Genomic DNA, 18,400 nt, shown 5'->3' on the forward strand with positions numbered 1-18,400 from the left:
GCTTGCATCCTCCAGCTGAGGAGGATTTTTGAGTTTTTGGAAACCTCTGATGTGCTTAAGAACATCAGCTGGGGCAGAGGAGGTGCCCACCCAACACCAGGGCATGGCCAGCACAAACCAATCTTTGTTACAGGTTGTTTTTGAGCCACATAAGAGAGCCATGAAAAGCAGATCATCAGAGGTACCTTCATTTTTTTTTTTTACTTTTTTTTTTTAATCGTGGCACTGTCCTCCCTTAAACAAGTGGCTCAGGGCTAAAACTCCACAGTCTGCTGCCCCCAGGAGGTATCAGGACATTCACCTGTAAGTCGTGTCTTAGAAGGTGTTATACACCATCAAAGACCCCCAAAGTGCCCCAGATACCTGCCCCAGGTATCTACTGGGACACCAGAGATGAGAAGATGTGAGCAGAGGGGTTCCAGGAGCCCACCCAAGCCTGGGGGGCTGCAGCTCAGCCCTGCTCTGCCCCATTCCTGCAGGGACAAAGAGGCAGCAGTGACACCAGGACATGGCTGGAGTCCCAGCCACACAGCAGAAGCTGGGAGATGCTGCCAAAAAAAAACCACCTGGTCCTTGAGGCACCACAGTCCTGGCACCCTGAGCCCACAGCCCACGGTGGTGCTGACCTTGGAATGCCCCCAGCCCCTCATTGTCCCCTTCTCCCTTGGTGCCACCATCTCCAGCCCCTCCACATCCCTGTGGTGCCATCCTCGATGTCCCCGTTCCCAGGCACGTGATGCCTCCATCCCCATCCCCAAACCTGTCCCCACAGCCCCTCAAAGCCCCCACCTCACATTCTGGGAAGGCAGTGCCAGTAGGGCAGGGGCAGCTCCTCATGCACTGGGAGCAGCGAGTGCTGCATGACAGAGACCTCAGCGGTGCTGCTGGGGGCAGGACCCCCATTCTCCATCTCAAACCCTCACCTCCACCCTCCAGTGCAGCAGAGACCCCCCCTTGGCAGACACACCCCCCAGACACCGCGCATTGGGCTGAAACATTTATTAATCACCAAGTACCTTCAGTCTGCATATCCCTGCTCCTCCTCATCCTCGCTGCTGTCCTGCACGAGGTCGGGATCCGCAGGGCTGCAGGCGAGGCAGCTGAACCCCATCTCCCTCCAGCACCACTCGCAGTACGAGGCCACACACTCGGGGTTGGGGCAGGGCTGGTGCTGGGGAGTCTCGCGTGTCCCGCACAAGGTGCATCTCCGGCGCAGGTAGCGGCTCAGCCGGGGCCAGCGCTGGCGGCAGCGCAGCAGCAGCAACGTCCCCTGCCACCAGAGCAGCTGTAGGGTCAAGAGAGAGCAGCCACCCCACCCAGCACCCCGTGTCCCTGTCCCCACTCACCAGCCCGGGTGGCTGCCGTGCTTGCCGGGCCAAGCGCCCGCGCTGCAGGTACAAGAAATTCTTCCGCTGCTGCAGCAGTTTGTTGTAGAGGAACAGCACCCGAGTCTTCTCTCTCTGTGCCAGCAAGGATCGTCAGGGCTGGGTGGCTGGGGGCTCAGCCCACCCAAAACCCACCCCAGTGGTGTTCCCTGAATGCCTCTACACCCCCCTGGGCAGGGGGGCCCTAGGGACTGGATGCAAGCCCCTGGGAAAAATTACCATCATTGCAGGAAGAATTACAAGTCACAAAAAATAAGTAGAGTGTAAATTAGATTGTTAGAAAGTAGAAAAGCGAATTTTTAGCAATGTTTATATTAGGGGGTTTGAAGCTAATATGGAGGATTTGGGGCATGGTATGTCTTTTCTTTCTTCTTCTTCATGCCATCCATGTTAAGTGCCAGGCTGGCATTATTGGATTGGTCTGAGACAGAGTTGGACAGTGTAATAAAATTGTCATGTATTGGAAAGTAATTGTAAATATTAGGTATGTAATTTATAGTATAAAGGATAAGTCCTGCCCCAAGGACAGGCAATGTGCCTCGGATCTCAAGATGTTAGTTAGAGAAAGAATTTCTTAGATAAGAAAGAATAAACAACCCTGGAAACCTCAGAGAACAACCTCCTGAATCTTCGGTGACCAGCTGGGAAAACCTGAACTTTAAAGCACCTCTGTGTCCTGCTGTGAGGCTGCCAGGCTCTGGAGACCCCACGGACAGTGCCAGTGCCCTCTCACCTTGGGAAAGTAGAAGGAGGCGATGGCGCGGCGCAGGCGGAACGGGTAGACCTGGACCACGCAGAGCAGCGCCAGCGCCAGCAGGGGCAGGAAGGTGTTCAGGTACTGCTGCCTCGTCATCCCCGTGGGCTTTGGCAGGCAGACTGGGGGCACAGCACCCGTGTGAGCCCCCTGCAGCAAGCCCTGGGCAGGTGTGGGGCCGGGGGGGCTCCTGTGCCTGGCAGGGCGTTACCGAGGTTGGAGGTCTGCACGTCGGTGTCGAAGGAGGTGTTGAGGGCGCCGATGGTGGATCGCAGCAGCTCTGCCATCAGGGATGTGCCCATCACGTTCACAGACAAGTGGTGGCTGGCTGTGGGGTGGGAGGACAGGGAGGCTGAGCAGGGGGTGGGAGGGTTGAGGGGGTCCCTGCATTGCTGAGGGGCATGGTAGGGACCATGGGGATCCTCCAGGGCCGTGAGCTCACTTTGGTAGGAATACTCAATAAAGGAATGATTCTGGATGATGCTGAGAACGCTGAAGATGAAGTGGTCCAGGCCACAGATGAAGAGGAGGAAGAGCAGGAGCGGGATGCACTTGAGCAGCTCTATCACCTGCAGGGAGCAGGGGAGCTGTCACAGCCTGCTGTCCCCAGCTGTGACCCCCCTGATTATCCCCAGCCCCTCACCATGTACTGCAGCTCAGGCCGCTGCACAGCTGGCTTGCACGGGAAGATGTAAGACGAGGTCTCCTCCTGGAGCAGGGGCAGCAGCGTCTGCTTGTCCTGGGTGAGGGGCAGGGGGTGTCTCAGTGCAGACCCTGGGACACCCCACAGGGGGTGACAGGGCTGCCCTGCACCCCTTTCCCCCTGCCCAACCTGCTCTCTACGCCGGGCGTCGATTTGGCGGAAATAGGTGGTGATGTAGCAGTTGTCAAAGCCGATTTTGTGACAGTATTTGTAAGTGTAGAGGAAAGCCCTGGTGAGAGAGGATAGGTTTGGGGTGAAGGAGGCACTGGGTGAAGCCTCCCTTGTCTTCATGTCCCCCCCTAGACCTGCTGCCAGAGAAATCCCCCACCCCTCTATGCCCCACAGCTGGCACAGGGGTGTCACCCCCACCCCCTGACCATCCCAAGGCTCACGAGATGAAGACGAAGAGGAAGGTGAAGGACAGCAGCAGGCGGAAGAAGGAGACAGCCAGGCCCAGACGGGCTTTTTCCCTCCGCAGCTGCGAGGTCACCTCCTCCTGCAGCTGCTGCGCTACCTCGGCGCCCACCAGCATCTCATGGTGCTCCTCCTGTGGCAGAGAGGCCATGGGGCAGGGCAGGACCTGGCCCCCACCCTGGCCATGGGCACAGGGGACAGCACCCACAGGGAGCCCAGGCACTCACCTGGTAGGCAATGTCAGCGCTGAATTCCCGGCTGAGGCTGTTGACGGAGCCGTTCACCCGGTCATACATGTGCCCAAAGTTCCCATCCACAGGGATCCTCCTCTCACACCAGTTCTTCATGACTGCAGAGGTGGAGCAGGGATGGTGGCAGCTGTGGCTGCCGTGCCAGGGGCTGCAGGAGCAGAACTGGATCTGCCCCTCCAAGGGAGCACAGGGTCAGGGTCACCTACGTTTGACCGCGTGGCAGAGGAACCCAAACTGCATGGGCAGGCAGACGAGGTGGTTGAGGAGGGGCACGGTCAGTCTCTTCATGCATTCCCTGTGCATCCTCTGGAAATGGCCTAGGCAGCGCTCCAGGCCCTCCTCAATCACAGCTGGGGGACAGGAACCCGCAGTTATCTGTCAGCTCCAGCCCCACTGGCCAAGCCCCCAACCTCTGGGGACAGCACTGGGGCTGGGACAGCCCCTTCCCCGTGTGCTGCCAGCCCCTGTCTGCCACACTCACTTTGACAGCGAAGTCTGGTCTTTGTCTCATAGATCTGCTGGGTGCTGAGGGCCCTCTGGCCACCTGTGTTTGGTTGTTGCCTCAGGTCGTAGCCCTCCTCGCTGGCCACCTGCTCGTTCAGCTCCATGAAGGCACTTGAGACGTTCTGCATGTCCGTGTTGAGCGTCTCCGCGCTCTTCTGCCAGGGCACGTGCACAGACACAGGCAGAGGCTTGGTCCTGCTCCCCCAGCCCCCCAGCACCCACCCCCCAGCCCCAGACTCCTCCTCACCACCAGCTCCTCCATGACGTGGCGCAGGGAGCCTGTAGATGCCTGCCAGAGATGTTTGGTGTGGTTGATCTGTAGCTCCACCACGCAATCCATCGAGCGCTTTGTCTCCATCAGGTTGTACCAGAGGTTGGACCCGGGCCCTGGGGGCAGCAGGGGTGTCTCAGAGCCTGCCAGCTCCCAGGACACCACTGGGGGGGACACAGAGATATGGGGGGGACCCTACCGCTGTAGATGGCAGCGAAGACAAAGGAGACAACGTAGAGCCGACCCTCCTTTCCCAGGAACTTGGGGACCATGAGCAGGTTGGCACAGCGGAAGTGGGGGGACGTGGCCCAACCCAAGGCAGTCACCCCTGTGCACAGCAGAGAGCTGACCCCATGGTCCCACACAGAACCCCCTGCGGCCCCTGACGGTCCCCTGCCCCATCCTCACCTGTCAGCCCCCAGGTAAGCTTCACCCTCTTTGTCTCTGACACATCCAGAGGCATGATGAGGAGGTGGCAGAGCCCTGCAACACCCAACAATGTGTCTTGAGCTTCCAGTGCCACCAGCCCCACGCTGTGCCCGGCACCAGGACACACTCACCGAGGCCGAGGAGCATCCCAAAGCCAGCGCCCAGGAAGAACTTCCTCCAGCGATACTCGTCCGGCCGGCTCCAGAGGAACCGGCTGCACGGCTCAGGCAGCACCGAGAGGACCACTCGCTTCAGGACTGGGTGGGGAGGGAGCTGTCAGCCCTGCCCATTCCCACTGCCCACGGGAAGCCCTGGATGGGAGAGGAGTGGGAGCGGAGCTCACTTGTGTTGGGGGGTTTCTGAGGACGGTAGGATTCTGTCCCAGAAGTGATGCCGGTGGGATGCTCCAATGAGGAGGGAGCATGGCTGCGTGTCTGCAAGACCACCACCTTCTGCAGCTCTCTGTCCCTTCTCTCAGCTTGCTCCTTGTAGTCAAAGTCGTGTCTGGCAGTGGGGAGACAAGTGTTGGGGAGCAGCACTCCCAGTGCTGGAAGGGAAGGAGGACACTGCCATCTCTCACCTGGAGAGTAACCCCTCGCTCTCCTCCTCCAGCTCGTCTTGGAGATGGGTGGCCGTTCTGAAGGGGAGTCTCCAGCCCTTTATCATGTCCCTGATGCGCTGCAGCAGCTGCTGCCCTCGCTCCTGGCCCTGCAGCGCCTGCACTGCACCCAGCTCCGCTGTCTCCTCGTCACTGGAGTCCCTGCAGGGGCAGAGAGGGCAGGGGTGAGCTGCAGCCCCCACAGCTGCTGCAGCCCCCCATCACCCCTCTGCTCACTTCTCCTCATCCCCAGTGTCCGGGTAGCTCAGGGGGGCCGTGCAGACAGAGCAGATGTTGTTCAGGTTTCTGTAGCACTCACTGCAATAAAACCCTGTGGAAAATGGGGAGGTCAGGGAGGACGTGGAATTTTCCAGGGAGGGGGTCCCCGAGCTGTGGGGGCTCCTACCTTTGCAGCCAGATGTGATGCAGGATTTGAAATCCGGCTGCTCTGCCACCCCACAGATCAGGCAGTGTCTGCGCTGGATGCCGAAGCGGCGAGCGAGGCGGACAAGGCGAGGGTACCTGCGAGCACGGAGCAGATGATCCATGGGGCAATGGCATCACAGAGACCCCCAGGGATGAGACTGCCCTTTTCCATCCTCTGGAAGAGCTTACCTGGAGATGAGGATAAGGAAGAGCCTGCTCTTCCCAGTATCGGCCAAGCGCTGTGTGCCGGTCTGGCGCAGGGCAAATACCATCCATTCCCGCCGCGCCCGGATGATGTTGTGGAGGAAGATCAGGCGCTCCTGGCATGGAGGTGATGGGGTGAGGGCAGCTGGTGGCTGAGGGAATGCAGAGGGGCACACACACACCCCCAGGGGGCTTCTCACCTGCTCACGGGATGGGAAGTAGGCGGCACACACTGCCCGGCGCAGGCGTGCTATGTAGGAACCGAAGACGCAAATGAAGAGCCAGACACCGTACAGGATTCCTGGTGGGAAAAAACGAGTTATGTAGGGAGGGCAGCCCCCTACAGCTCCCACCCACCTGGGTAGTTGAGGGTGCAGCACCCCTGCTCTGCACACCTATGGTGATGTGGGTGGTGTGGTCGGGCTCCACGGGCTCGATGAGGCAGGCCTGGGACAGCACCGAGACCTTGCCCTCCTGCAGCGTGTTGAAGGCAGAGACCAGATCCTGGTAGATCTCGCTGGTGTAGCCCGTCCCGTTGACGCTGATGCTCATTGTCGATGGCGCTGTGGGTGAGCAGCTCAGACCTGGGGCCATCACCCTGACCCCCAGCCAGCAGAGCACCCAAGGGTGCTGCTCACCCCTGGCGATGATCTCCGCGCTCAGCTGGTGCCGGAACAGGTCGAGTAGCCAGAAGATGCTGTAGTCAGCCAGCATGATGCTGAACCCCAGCATCACCTGGCGCATGAACCGGAACAGCTGCAGCCCGTACTGGCTCCGCTCCCTCTTCGACAGCCACAGCGCACCTGGATGGCCAGGGGAGCACCATGAGGCCGTGTCGGGGGCTCAGCTCTGGGTTTGGGGGATACCCTCGGGGATGGGGCTGACCTGGGGGGATGTAGCGGCCCCTCTCCAGCGCCGACAGCGGCAGCACGGTGGGTTTGCCCTGCTCTGCACACCGCAGGTCCAGCTCCACGAAGCGCCGCGTGATGTAAATGTTGTCAAAGGTGTCGTCCCGCAGGTAGCGGCGCCGGTACCGAAACGCCCTGGGGGCACAGGGGGGAAGCTGAGCACCTGCACGCCAGGTCCCCGTCCCCACGGGTCACCAGAGCACTACTCACTGGTACCACAACAAGAGGATGGCCAAGAAGGAGATGTAGGAGAAGAACTCCAGGGCGCGGTGGTAAGGCTCCATGTGCTGCCGCACAGCCTCCATTATGTCGGCAGACACCTCCCCCAGGCTCTTGCTGGCGTTGAGGTTGACGCTGAAGTGATGCGAGACCGAGATGTTGAACTCGAACTCTGCACGCACACGGTTCAGGGCATCCGTGAGGGCTGCAGAGGTGACAAGAGGCGCTGTGCATTGCGGCAAGAACCAGAAGAGGGGCGCAGAGAAGGACCCCCGACCCCCCCCCGTGGCACTCACGGGCTGAGACATTGATCCGGATGAAGGTCTGGATGTACTGAGGGATGGTGCAGAACATGAAAGAAACTGCAGAGAAGGGGGATCTCTGCTAAGGCTGGGCCCTCGTGGTGGGGACAGATCTGCCCCATCACCCCATTAGCCCCTTGTGGCAGAGGGACGGGGACTCACGAGTATCGAGCACATAGCAGATGGACTTGAGGCTGAGGATAATATAACATAAGTAGAAGAAGAGGGGCAAGTCTTTCTCACAGCTGTCCTTGGCCTTGTCTATGTAGTGAAAGCAGCTGCCCTGGGGTGAGCCCAGCTCGCGGTTGCAAATATTCCCGGCCTTCGCCAGCCACAGCCAAACGTTGCGCAGGGCCCGGGCTGTGGGCAGAGAGTGGGCATTGGAGATGGGGATGGGCTGGAAGGAGGGTGGGGGGTGCTGGGGGACCCCTGGGGGACTCACCAACGTGTCTGGTGGAGTCTGTGATGGAGCGGACGAACTTACGGACCCGGTCAGCCACCACCTTGGCGTTCTGGCCAATTTCCTTGATTTTCCTCTGCACGTCTGCAGAGAGAGGGGACACCTGAGCATACTCCAGAGAGTGAGGGCCCCAGAAGGGCCCCTCCACCTTCCCCCAGCGCCCTGCTCACTCAGCAGCGGCTCCTTGGCACGTTGCAGCCTCTCAGCCGTCTGGTTTTGGGCCAGTTCAGCCCCACACGACAGCGCCTTGGTGAGCTGGGAGACGTTGTGCAGGAGGTTGGCGCCAGGGCCCTGCACGGTCAGGCACAGCGCCAGCATCATGACTATCATCTTCCCCTCCTCTGCAAAGACAGGGCAGTCCTGGGGCTCAGCCAGGAGCCAGCACCCCCTGGCACCCCCATCTCCCAGCACAGCACCCACGGCTGCTCACTGGTGAAGAAGTGCGGCAGCGCCAGCAGCACAACCATCCGCGTCTTCACGGAGAAGGCCATGCCCAGGCCCAGCGCCGCGCCCATGATGACGGTGACGCTCAGGCAGTACCAGATATTGTGGCCCTGCACCAGCAGCACCAGAGCCCCGTAAATGCTGGCCAGGATCAGGCCCAGGGTGAGGCCGCCGAGGCTGCGAGCGAACTCCTGGGCCTTGCTGCGGCCCTCCGGCCGGCGCTTGGCCCCGCTCTTGTGCTGACCCCTCTGAGCCCGCAGGGATCTGCCCAACCCCGAGATCAGCCCCATGCTGGGCTCCTGCTGCTCCCTCCACCTTTCCCTCCGTGGGATAACAGCAGGAGTGAGCAGTTTCCAACGTGCTGCTCCCGCCGTTGTCAGTTCCTGCGTGGCGGTTTCCGTTGTTTCAGAACATTTCAGCGGTTTCAGTTGCACTCTGTTGGAGTGGGTGCTGCTCACCTTGATGTTGGTCTTCCAAACAGAGAAATTCTGCATGATTACGTGTCAGTAATTACAGCTTTGATAAGCTTCAGCACCTGGAGAGGGAATAAACTTGAGACAATACATCAGTATGGAACACAGAGACCAGGGCCACACAACCATGAGATGGAGAGGAAAAACCAAGGCCAGCCATCAGCTGAAAGGGCAAAGTGGGCAATTGCAGCATGACCACCAACTCAAGAAACTCACTGACCCAAAAGCAGAAAGCTGAGCACGCAGCCTAATTAGCATGAGAAGCTAGAGAATCATTTAACCAATAGAAAATACTAATTAATACTAATTAATGAGGAACTGTGTAACTTGCAGACCACGAATGTTTAATACTTGTTTGCCAAAGTGTAGAAATAATGAACAGTATGCTCATTGCTTTGGGGATTGACCCCTGGTAGAGAACTGAAAATAAATCAAATCCTTCAGCTCTGGATGGGATTGGCCTCTTGCACACCAGGGCAAGGAACCCATTTCAGAACCCAGATGGGATAAAACCTTGCTTGGATCATCTTCCTGCAGCCAGGAATGGAGAATGGGATCGAGCAGGACTCCTGTGGTGTCTCAAGCATGGCATGAAGTGGGGTCTGTGGGGTGCATCTGCCAGGGGCTTGAAAGGGGGTGTTGGAGTGTGTAAAACAGAGCTCAGAGAGAGATCAGAATGCAGAAATCAAAACATTTAGATAAATTAAAGTTTATCATACACGAAAATTAAAAACTTTTCATACCTGAAATAGAGGTATAAGCTTAAATTTTAAGTAAGTAAGTAAGTTTAGGTAAGTAAGAATATGTTTTAAGTGCCTTAAAGAACAAAACCCTTAAAATCTAACAAAAAACAAGCTTCCAAAACAAGCTTCAGTGAGAGCTCAAAAACATAGTCCTAGAATAATAAAAATATAGTAAGAATATTGGTTACATCCTACAGATAGAACAGATAGGTTGTATGCACAAGTTATGCATAAAGTTTCATATTTAGCACAGACTTTAGCACTTTGGACTCTGTCTTTTGAGACTGATGTGCCTTTACAATTTACAGCAACCAACAACTGCTCTGCTCTTTTGAAGAGCTAAACCCATGACAATCTCAGCGGGGTGTAGGGAGGATGGAAGTGGGGAGGGTCTTCTATGTGTGAATAGGTGAAGGTGGGGCTGTGTGGGGTCTGGGTAATGAGGGTAGGGGTCTCTGCTGTCTGGGATGATGAAGATGGGGGTCTCTGCTGCATGAGGAGATAAAGGCAGAAGTGTCTGGAGTACGGGCTGGTGATGGTGGGTTGTCTCTGCTGTGATGTGGGGGTCTCTGCTGCCCTGGGGGATGCGGCTCTGCCATGCGAGATGGTGAAGGTGGGGGTCTTCAGTGTACAGGATAATGAAGAAGGGGTCTCCAGAGCATGAGATGGCGAAGGTGGGTGCCTCTGAGATGGTGAAGGTGGGGGTCTCCACCCTAGGCGGTGATGAGGGCAGGGGTCTCGGGATGACACCAGCACCACCACCGGGCTCCCAGCCGCGGTACCCCGGCCAACACCATCCCCTCCCGGCACACAGAGAGCCGCCCCCGCCCCGCCCCGGGCTGGGCGGTGCCGGAGGAGCGGAACGGAGCCACGGGGCGGCAGGGAAGTTCCGCCCCCGAGCCGGGCCGGGCGAGGTCGGTGCCGGTGCCGGTGCCGGTGCTGGGCCATGCACGACGAGAACCGGCGGGGCAGCGCGGCCCGGCGGAGCCATGGGGGAGATGGGGCCGCGGCTGCTGCTCGCCGCGGGGCTGCTGCTCGCCACTAGCACCGGCAGCGCTGCAGGTGAGCGGGGGGAACCGGGGTCCCGAGCGGAGAGGGGGTCGGTGGGGACCGCGGGTCGGGGCATCGCGGGGATACCACGGGAGGAGCGGGGTGGGATGGGGAGTGGTAGCCCCTCTGGAAGCTCGTTGTCCCCTCCCCGGGATGTCCGGTGTGTCCTCCCGGTACGCTCGGTGCGCCCCCCGGGATGCGCTGGGATCCTTCCCCGGGATGTGCGGGAATCCCTCCCTGGGATGCGCTGGGATCCCTCCCCGGTTCGCTCGGTGATCCCTCCCCGGTTCGCTCTGTGATCCCTCCCCGGTTCGCTCGGTGATCCCCCGGCAGCGCGGTTCTGTCCAGAACCGGGACCCGGCGCTCCCCGGGCTGGTGGGGCCGTGGGGAGCGGGGTTTGCGTGCCCCCCGTCCGGCACCCGCCGGGATTCCCCGAAAGCTGAGCCAGCCGATCTGCGCTTCCAGCCCTGCCCAGTCTCTGTGCTGGTGTTACTGGGCAGCCGGCCGAGGTGATGCAAGGCTTGGCCAAGGAGCCCATCCCATTCTCCTGCAGCCCCCAGACAGCGGGGTACCCCACAGGCTCTGCTGGGAGGTGAATGTGGGGGTCCCTGTTAGTGCTTCCCACCTGCCTGGTGGGCTGCAGTGGGTGACAGCAGGGGGCTGCACTGGGATGGGTGACCAGGAGGGTCCAGGGTGCAGGCTGGGGGGTCCAGGATGTGATAGGTGACCGTGGGGGTCTGGGGATGTTGTGGGTGACCCTGGGGGTCCAGGATGTGATGGATGGCTGGGATTTGGTGGGTGACCGGGGATCTGGGCTGCTGTGAGTAACACAGTGGTGACACGGTGGCCCCGGGCCCTGTGCAGGTGACAGCTCACCGCAGCACAGTGAAGAATTAGGACACTCCTGGTCTGTGACCCCGTGGGTTCTGAGGGATAACCGGACACTCAGCTTGGCAGAAGCGACCCAGGTGAGCCCCCCACCCACATCCCTGGGGTCCCCCACACTTGTGACAGTGCACGCTGCTGCCTCCCCCTGCCCTCTTTTCAGAGCAGGACATGTGGTGTGCTGGCACCACATCCCCGGGAATCCCAGCGCCCAGAACCCCTGGCATCCCAAAAGCAGTGTGGAGGGGGATCCTCAGCAAATCCCCATTCCTCTCGTGATGCTGGGAGGGACCTTTTTGGGTCGGAAGGGCCCTGCCCACCCCCAAAGCCGTTGGGAGTCTCTCCAATGTTTCCGCCGCGCTGCACCGGGCAGGAAGAGCGGGGTGGGGGGAACGGGGTGGGGGCCCCGCTCGGCCCAGCCCCTCTTTCCCCGACACAATGAGGCCGGAGGGAGGGACGCTTCCTGCGGGTTGGGCAAGGCATCCCTTCCGACCTCTCCCTCCGGACCAGGCGGGTCCCGCTGCTTCTGAGGGTGCGTGGGGATGGGGCAGCTTGGGTCAGGGGGTACCCCCTTAACCGCGGCCTCTGCCAGGGGGGGTTCCCTGCCCGTCTGGCAGTCCTGCTGGAGCTGGAGGGGATGCAGCTGCTGCTGGAACTGGAGCAAAACTGGTGAGTCTGTGGTTCTGGGGGCAACAGCAGGGAGTGGGATGGAGCTCCTGGACCAGGGTTGGGGTCCTCCTGGGACCCTGGGGCTCTGTCTCTGTCCATGGTGCACTTAGAGTGGGGGGGTCTCTTATTCTCTGTCTCCATCCATGGCACAGGTGGGGTGGGAGCCCCAGGGTGCACCCATAGCAGGGTGGGAGGTGATGGGTCCTCCCTTCCTGTCAGTCTGCTCAGGGCAGGGTGAGCTGGAGGTCCCTGCTGTGGGGCCCCCAGCAGGGTGGTTGTGACCCCCAGCAGTTGTGGGGTGACACAAGTCTTTGGCAGGGAGCTGGTGCAGGGCACGGGGGTGCTGCTCTATTACCTGCCTGATGGCACACGGGTGATCCAGGAGCCCAGCGAGCAGGTATGGCCTCAGGCACGGCTGTCACCTGTGGTGTCCCCAAGCTGTCCCTCTTCCCCAAGAGGACCCCAGACTGGGGCTGGATCCTGAGACCCTTTCTCTGCTGCAGGAGCACTGCTGCTACCAGGGGACAGTGCAGGGCTTCCCTGGCTCCTGGGCCAATCTCTGTGCCTGCACTGGACTCAGGTGAGCCCCAAGCCCAGTGGTCTGTGAGCCCACTGATGATGGGATGGGCCCCATATCCCACTCCTCTGTCCTTCCCCAGTGGCTGCCTCTGGCTGTCAGACACCAGGAGCTACACACTGGAGCCAGACACCAGCAGCCCCCCAGGGCCACACGTGGCGTCCAACCTTCGGGTCCGGCTGGAGCCACGGAGCTGCAGGCAGGGCCCCCACCCTGGGGCAGAGGCAACAGAGCCCCTCTGGCCACAGAGGGTAGGTCTCACCCAGGGGTCTTACCCCACAGAGTGTCCCTGTATGAGCACTCTGACCCCTCTCTGTCCCCAGGGCAAGCGGGCAGCGGCGGAGCAGCGCGTTGTGGAGCTGGTGATGGTGGTGGACCACGCTGCGGTGAGTGCTGGGCAGTGTCCCCAGAACAGGGGCTGCCCTTCCCACAGCCACCCCTCTGAGCCCTCTCCCTGTTTCCCCAGTTCCAGAATTACCCCAGCCTACAGCGTGTTCGTACCCGGACCCTGGAAATAGCCAACCAGTTGGATGTGGTGAGTGACTATTGGGTCTGTCCCTCCCAGCCCAGTGCCCAGCTGTGCCCTTGTCCTGACCCCTCTGTGCCCCCCCAGTTCCTGCGCCCGCTGGGAGTGCGGGTGGCCCTGCTGGCAGTGGAGGTGTGGAGTGAGGGTGACAAGATCACGGTGGGCAGCAGCGCCCGGGCTGCGCTGGAGCGGTTCCTGCGCTGGCGCCGGGAGGAGCTGCTGCCCCAGCTGCCCCACGACAACGCCCAGCTCCTGACGTGAGTGGGGGACAGCGTGGGGACAGGGGGATGAGGCCACAGCAGCCCCCCAACCCTCTGTGCTCTCTCCCCAGGGGTGCCCACTTTGATGATGTCTCAGTGGGGATGGCGACTCAAGGCTCCATGTGTTCCCCCACACGCTCCGGGGGGGTCAGCATGGTCAGTACCTCTGTCCCCCCACCCCATTCTCCCACCACCTGCCCTCCCTGACCCTCCTGTCCCACAGGATCACTCTGTCAGTGTCCTGGTTGTTGCCTCCACCGTGGCCCATCAGCTGGGGCACAACCTGGGCATGCGCCACGACAGCACCGGGCGTCTCTGCGACTGTGGCGACCTCCAGCACGACCGAAGCTGCATCATGGCACCGCCCACGGGGTGAGGGCAGTGGGAAAGCCTCTGGTGGGGCTAGGGCCAAGCCCCCTCCCCACCTCACAGGCCCCTTCCTGGCTCTGCAGGTTGACACCTGGCTTGAGCTTCAGCAACTGCAGCCAGCAGGACCTGGAGCACAGCCTGCAGCAGGGACTGGGCTGGTGCCTCTCCAACATCCCCGAGCCTCAGCTCCTGACTGGGAGCCCCACCTGCGGGAACCACCTGGTAGAGCTGGGCGAGGAATGTGACTGCGGCCTCAGCGTGGTACGGGGGGCTCTTGGCAAGCCTACAGCCCTGAAGCCACCCCCTTTCTCCATGGCTCTGCAGGGTGGTTTCCGGTGCCCAGTGCTGGGTGCTGGTGGCACCCTCTGACTGCAGCCCCTCTACTGCAGGAGTGCACCGATCCTTGCTGCAACAGCAGCTCCTGCCAGCTGATGCCAGGGGCCGCGTGTGCCACCCAGGACACCTGCTGCCAGGACTGCCAGGTGTGTGGGGATGGGCACCCAATGCCACGGGCACTCCCTGTGGTGGGCGAGTCCCCCACTGACATTTATCTGACGTGTCCCCCCACAGCTGCGCCGTGCTGGACACGTGTGTCGGGAGCTGCTGGGCGAGTGTGACTTGCCCGAGTTCTGTGACGGGGTGTCACGGCACTGCCCCCCTGACACGTTCCTGCAGGACGGGCAGCCCTGCGCCGGCGGGCGGGCGCGCTGCTACAGCGGGGCCTGTGCCACCTACGGGGAGCAGTGCCAGCAGCTGCTGGGGCCAGGTAGAGCAGGGCCAGGGTGGGGTGCTGGGGGCTAGGTAGGGATGCTGAGGGTCTCTGCCCCCACTGCAGGTGCCAGTCCTGTCTCCAGCTCCTGCATGGCTGCCCTGAACACAAGAGGGGATGAACGTGGGCACTGCGGGCAGCTCCCCAACGGCTCCTATGTCACCTGTGCCCAGCAGTGAGTGAGACCCCCATCCTTCTCCGTGTCCCCCTTGCTGTGCCCCCTGCCCTGACCCCTCTGTCCCTGCAGGGACATCAGCTGTGGGATGCTGCAGTGCCAGCGTGGGGACAGCCCAGAAGGGTCCTGCCAGGGGACCCCCTTGCCTGGGGACAAGGATGTGACCGATGTGGCCATGGTGCTGCCTGGCACCACCTGTGGCCCTGGGAAGGTGAGCAGTGAGGCAACAGGGAGGAGACCAGGAGGGATCCCCCAATTCTGACACCCCATCCCCTGCAGATGTGCCTCCAGCACCGGTGCCAGGACATCTCCATCCTGGGTGACCAGCAGTGCCAGAGCAAATGCCACGGGCACGGGGTGAGTGCAGGGCTGGGGAGCGGCTGCTGGCAGCAGGGACCTGCCCCTCAGGGGCTGAGCTCAGCCAGTGTCACCCACTCAGGTGTGCAACAACCACGGGCACTGCCACTGTGAGCGGGGCTGGGCCCCCCCAACCTGCGACAGCCCCGGAGTGGGCGGCAGCCAGGACAGCGGCCCCGCCGGCCTGGAGCGAGGTGAGGGACGAGGCGAGCTCAGAGAATGGGGCTTTGTGCGGGTGTCGGGGGGGTGATGGGCACAGAGGAGGCTGACGTGCTGCTCTCCCACAGGGGGAAGCGCCCTGCCCACGGCCCTGCTGCTGAGCGCGCTGCTGGGGCTGGCGCTGGCACTGGGGCTGTGCCGTGCCCGCCGTGCCGGCCTGCACAAGCGCCTGTGCCAGCTTGGCAAGGGCACCTCCTGCCAGTACAGGTACTGGGGACGGGGGGCATGTGGGGGGGTTGTGGAGGGCACGTGGGTTTTGGCACGCTCGCCTCTGCATGCGCGTGCCGAGGCACACAGATGGCACACAGGTGCCACACTCTGCATGCATGTGCCATGACACAGAGGTGGCACACTCACCTTCACACGTGTGTCGTGACACGCAGGTGGCACACACACCTCTGCATGCATGTGCCATGACACAGAGGTGGCACACTCACCTTTACACGTGTGTTGTGACACGCAGGTGGCTCACACGCCCTCTGCATGCATGTGCCATGACACAGAGGTGGCACACTCACCTTCACACGTGTGTTGTGACACGAAGGTGTGACACACACCTCTGCATGTGTTTGCCGCAGTGGCCTGCTCAACTCTGCTCTGTGGACTGTGACACACAGGTGGCACGCTCAGTTCTGCATGCATGTGCCGTGGCAGGCACCAGAGCCGCCTGCATGTGAGCACGCATGCACACGCGTTCCCCGTGCTGGCTGCCCGAGCGCTGTGTCCCCACAGAGTGACCATCCCTGTGTGTCCCCAGCACAGGTCACAGCCCCATCGTGCACCGTGGCCCCACATCCCCTCTCACCGCAGCCCCCCAGCCCCAGGCTGAGCCCCCCACTCTTCTCCCCACAGTGCTGAGACCCGGGTGCGGTTCCTGGGTCCCGGAGCCGCAGACGGCTGGAGCGGGTAACGTCACCGCCGGCGCCTGGGCGTGGGGCTGTCCCCGAGCCATCCTGCTTCGCAAGGCCTCCGGTGCTGCGCTCTTCCCCTGGCAGTGCCCGTGGGGTGCGGGGCAGCCCCGGGGCGCGGGGTGTCGCATCTTCCAGCGCCGAGGGGTTCGTTTCTCTTGGGCTTCTGCTGGTGTTGGTGTCGCTCGGTCGCTGTGCGGGGTCCCCCGAGTGCCTGGAGGGAGCAGGGTCTCATCCTGCGTCTTCCCCCTGCAGGATCTCGGAGCCAGAGCCCCGGTCGGGCAGCAACCAAGGTCCCCCTGCACGTCCCCGGCCCCCGCAGTGGCGTCAGGCCACGGAGCTGCAGGTCATGCATGGCAACAAGGTGAGGATGGGCATGATGGAGGCAGCGGGTACCGAATTCACTTTGGTCTTGGGGTGCCAGCTCAGAGCATCCCACTCCTTGGCACCCAGAGCAGCCTGGCACAGCCACTTGGCAGGACTGCTGCTCGCTGGGATTGGTGCCCGTCCCAGCCAGGGCTGTGCACTGAGGGGGGGGTCTCTCTCTCTGCCTGGCGGGAGGGGGGTCTCCGCATGCTGCATGGCTTGTCCCCCCTCTCCCTCTCTCCGCAGCCGGCTGCCCTCGGCTCAGCCCGGCCTGATCCGCCCTCCCGGCCTCTCCCGCCGGACCCTGTGCCCAAGGTAACGCCCAGGCGGGGGCGGGGGTCCCTCAGCCCACCCAGGACCCGCTGCATGTCTGGCTGCGCTCCAGCTCTCGGGGACTTCTGCGGCACGGCTGTCCCCAGACCCGCTCCTGCCCGGCGGGAGGCTGGTTCCCGTGCTCGCCCCCCTGTCCCCCTGCTGTCTCACTGTCCCTCTCTCCCTGCCCAGGACAGGCCGCCCCCCCCCACACGCCCGCTGCCCGCGGACCCTGTGCTGCTGAGCCCTCAGGTAACAGCAGCACCTGCGTGTGGGGCAGGAGGCGATTCCCACCCCCTGAGCCCACCGGGGGGGCAGCCCATGACCCAGCCCTGACACCCCCCGTGCCCTTGCAGCCCCCAGGTCCAGCCAAACCCCCTCCACCGCAGCGGCCGCTGCCCTCGGACCCCCCGGGCCCTTCGGTGCCCCGCAGCGAGAGCCCCTCTGGGCACCCCTATGTCACCGTGGTTCCTGCCAGGTGAGCACAGGGGGCACACAGGGCTGGGAGATCCCAATGGGGGTTTGTAGGGGTGTGTGGTGACAGGATGGGGGCTGCAGAGGCCAGAGGGGAGTGTGGGTGTGGGACAGAGGAGAAATGAGGGGCCCGAGTGTGGCGGGAGAGGAGGAAGGTGGGGTCAGGGTGGGGATGCAGAGCAGGGGGAGCTGCAGGGGGAAGTTCTGCAGACCCCACCCTCACCCCATCGCCCTCCCTTCTCTTCCCAGGCCCGCCCCGGCCCCGCCAGAGGCCTGAGCCGCGGGCAGGGAGCGCGCAGCGCTGGATCTGTGGGGAAGGCCGGGCCTCGCCGCCCGCTTTTTGTCCCGCCGCGTCAATAAAGGGGCTGTGAGCCGCCTCTGTGCTGCCTCCGCCGCACCGGGACCGGGCACCGAGAGCGGCACCGGGGGCGGGAGGGGAACGGGGCGGAACTACAACTCCCGGCAATCACCGCGCCGGAAGGGGCTCCCGTGCGGCAGCGCCCCCTGGCGGGGACTGCGCGCTGCTGCAGCGGGGGCGGTGTCCCGGGAGCCACGTGGGCACGGGGCGGGGCGAGGGGACACGGGGCGACACGCGTGTGGGCACGTGTGTGCGAGCCGGCCTGTGGGACTGTGCACACGCGTGTGTGCGAGCCGGCCTGTGGGATTGTGCACACGTGTGTGCGAGCCGACCTGTGGGATTGTGCACACGCGTGTGTGTGCGAGAGCTGCTCTGTGGGATTGTGCACACGTGTGTGTGTGCGAGCCGGCCTGTGGGATTGTGCACACGTGTGTGTGCGAGCTGCTCTGTGGGTTTGTGCACATGCGTGTGTGAGAGCTGCTCTGGTGGGTTTGTGCACACGCGTGTGTGTGTGCGAGCTGCTCTGTGGGATTGTGCACACGTGTGTGTGCGAGCTGCTCTGTGGGATTGTGCACACGTGTGTGCTAGAGCTGCTCTGTGGGATTGTGCACAGGTGTGTGTGCGAGAGCTGACCTGTG

General features: G+C 62.3%; 2 protein-coding genes across 8 annotated transcripts; one reads left to right on the forward strand and one right to left on the reverse strand.

The window, feature by feature from the left end:
* Nucleotides 1-263: 263 nt before the first annotated feature.
* Nucleotides 264-8,842, reverse strand: DCST2 (DC-STAMP domain containing 2). Of its 2 annotated transcripts, none has more exons than XM_056510049.1 (30): nucleotides 8,259-8,842; nucleotides 7,999-8,169; nucleotides 7,811-7,912; nucleotides 7,531-7,728; nucleotides 7,363-7,428; nucleotides 7,058-7,271; nucleotides 6,825-6,982; nucleotides 6,578-6,742; nucleotides 6,335-6,502; nucleotides 6,140-6,240; nucleotides 5,925-6,055; nucleotides 5,716-5,831; nucleotides 5,547-5,640; nucleotides 5,292-5,471; nucleotides 5,055-5,215; nucleotides 4,843-4,968; nucleotides 4,691-4,765; nucleotides 4,482-4,610; nucleotides 4,259-4,398; nucleotides 3,989-4,166; nucleotides 3,714-3,857; nucleotides 3,484-3,605; nucleotides 3,235-3,389; nucleotides 2,972-3,071; nucleotides 2,783-2,878; nucleotides 2,582-2,708; nucleotides 2,351-2,467; nucleotides 2,119-2,261; nucleotides 1,347-1,460; nucleotides 264-1,270 (listed from the first exon to the last, which is right to left on the reverse strand). In XM_056510049.1, exons 1-30 carry the CDS (start codon nucleotides 8,764-8,766, stop codon nucleotides 1,019-1,021), a joined length of 4,551 nt encoding a protein of 1,516 aa, XP_056366024.1. In that variant the 5' UTR covers nucleotides 8,767-8,842; the 3' UTR covers nucleotides 264-1,018. The 2 variants fall into 2 exon arrangements, with proteins under 2 accessions (XP_056366024.1, XP_056366025.1); XM_056510050.1 differs by having other exon boundaries at nucleotides 3,989-4,163; nucleotides 8,259-8,663.
* A 1,497-nt stretch (nucleotides 8,843-10,339) lies between these two features.
* Nucleotides 10,340-17,781, forward strand: ADAM15 (ADAM metallopeptidase domain 15). Of its 6 annotated transcripts, XM_056510013.1 has the most exons (25): nucleotides 10,347-10,550; nucleotides 11,403-11,506; nucleotides 12,016-12,092; nucleotides 12,411-12,489; nucleotides 12,596-12,672; nucleotides 12,752-12,920; nucleotides 12,993-13,055; nucleotides 13,136-13,204; nucleotides 13,283-13,452; nucleotides 13,527-13,611; nucleotides 13,679-13,827; nucleotides 13,908-14,085; nucleotides 14,214-14,306; nucleotides 14,395-14,590; nucleotides 14,660-14,768; nucleotides 14,841-14,979; nucleotides 15,048-15,125; nucleotides 15,208-15,319; nucleotides 15,413-15,551; nucleotides 16,197-16,250; nucleotides 16,508-16,616; nucleotides 16,865-16,933; nucleotides 17,123-17,182; nucleotides 17,287-17,408; nucleotides 17,654-17,781. In XM_056510013.1, exons 1-25 carry the CDS (start codon nucleotides 10,478-10,480, stop codon nucleotides 17,679-17,681), a joined length of 2,601 nt encoding a protein of 866 aa, XP_056365988.1. In that variant the 5' UTR covers nucleotides 10,347-10,477; the 3' UTR covers nucleotides 17,682-17,781. The 6 variants fall into 6 exon arrangements, with proteins under 6 accessions (XP_056365989.1, XP_056365993.1, XP_056365988.1 ...); XM_056510014.1 differs by lacking the exon at nucleotides 16,197-16,250 and having other exon boundaries at nucleotides 10,340-10,550; XM_056510015.1 differs by lacking the exon at nucleotides 16,865-16,933 and having other exon boundaries at nucleotides 10,355-10,550.
* Nucleotides 17,782-18,400: the final 619 nt, after the last annotated feature.

Source organism: Oenanthe melanoleuca, chromosome 25 (genome assembly GCF_029582105.1).
Source record: "Oenanthe melanoleuca isolate GR-GAL-2019-014 chromosome 25, OMel1.0, whole genome shotgun sequence".
NCBI lineage: Eukaryota > Metazoa > Chordata > Aves > Passeriformes > Muscicapidae > Oenanthe > Oenanthe melanoleuca.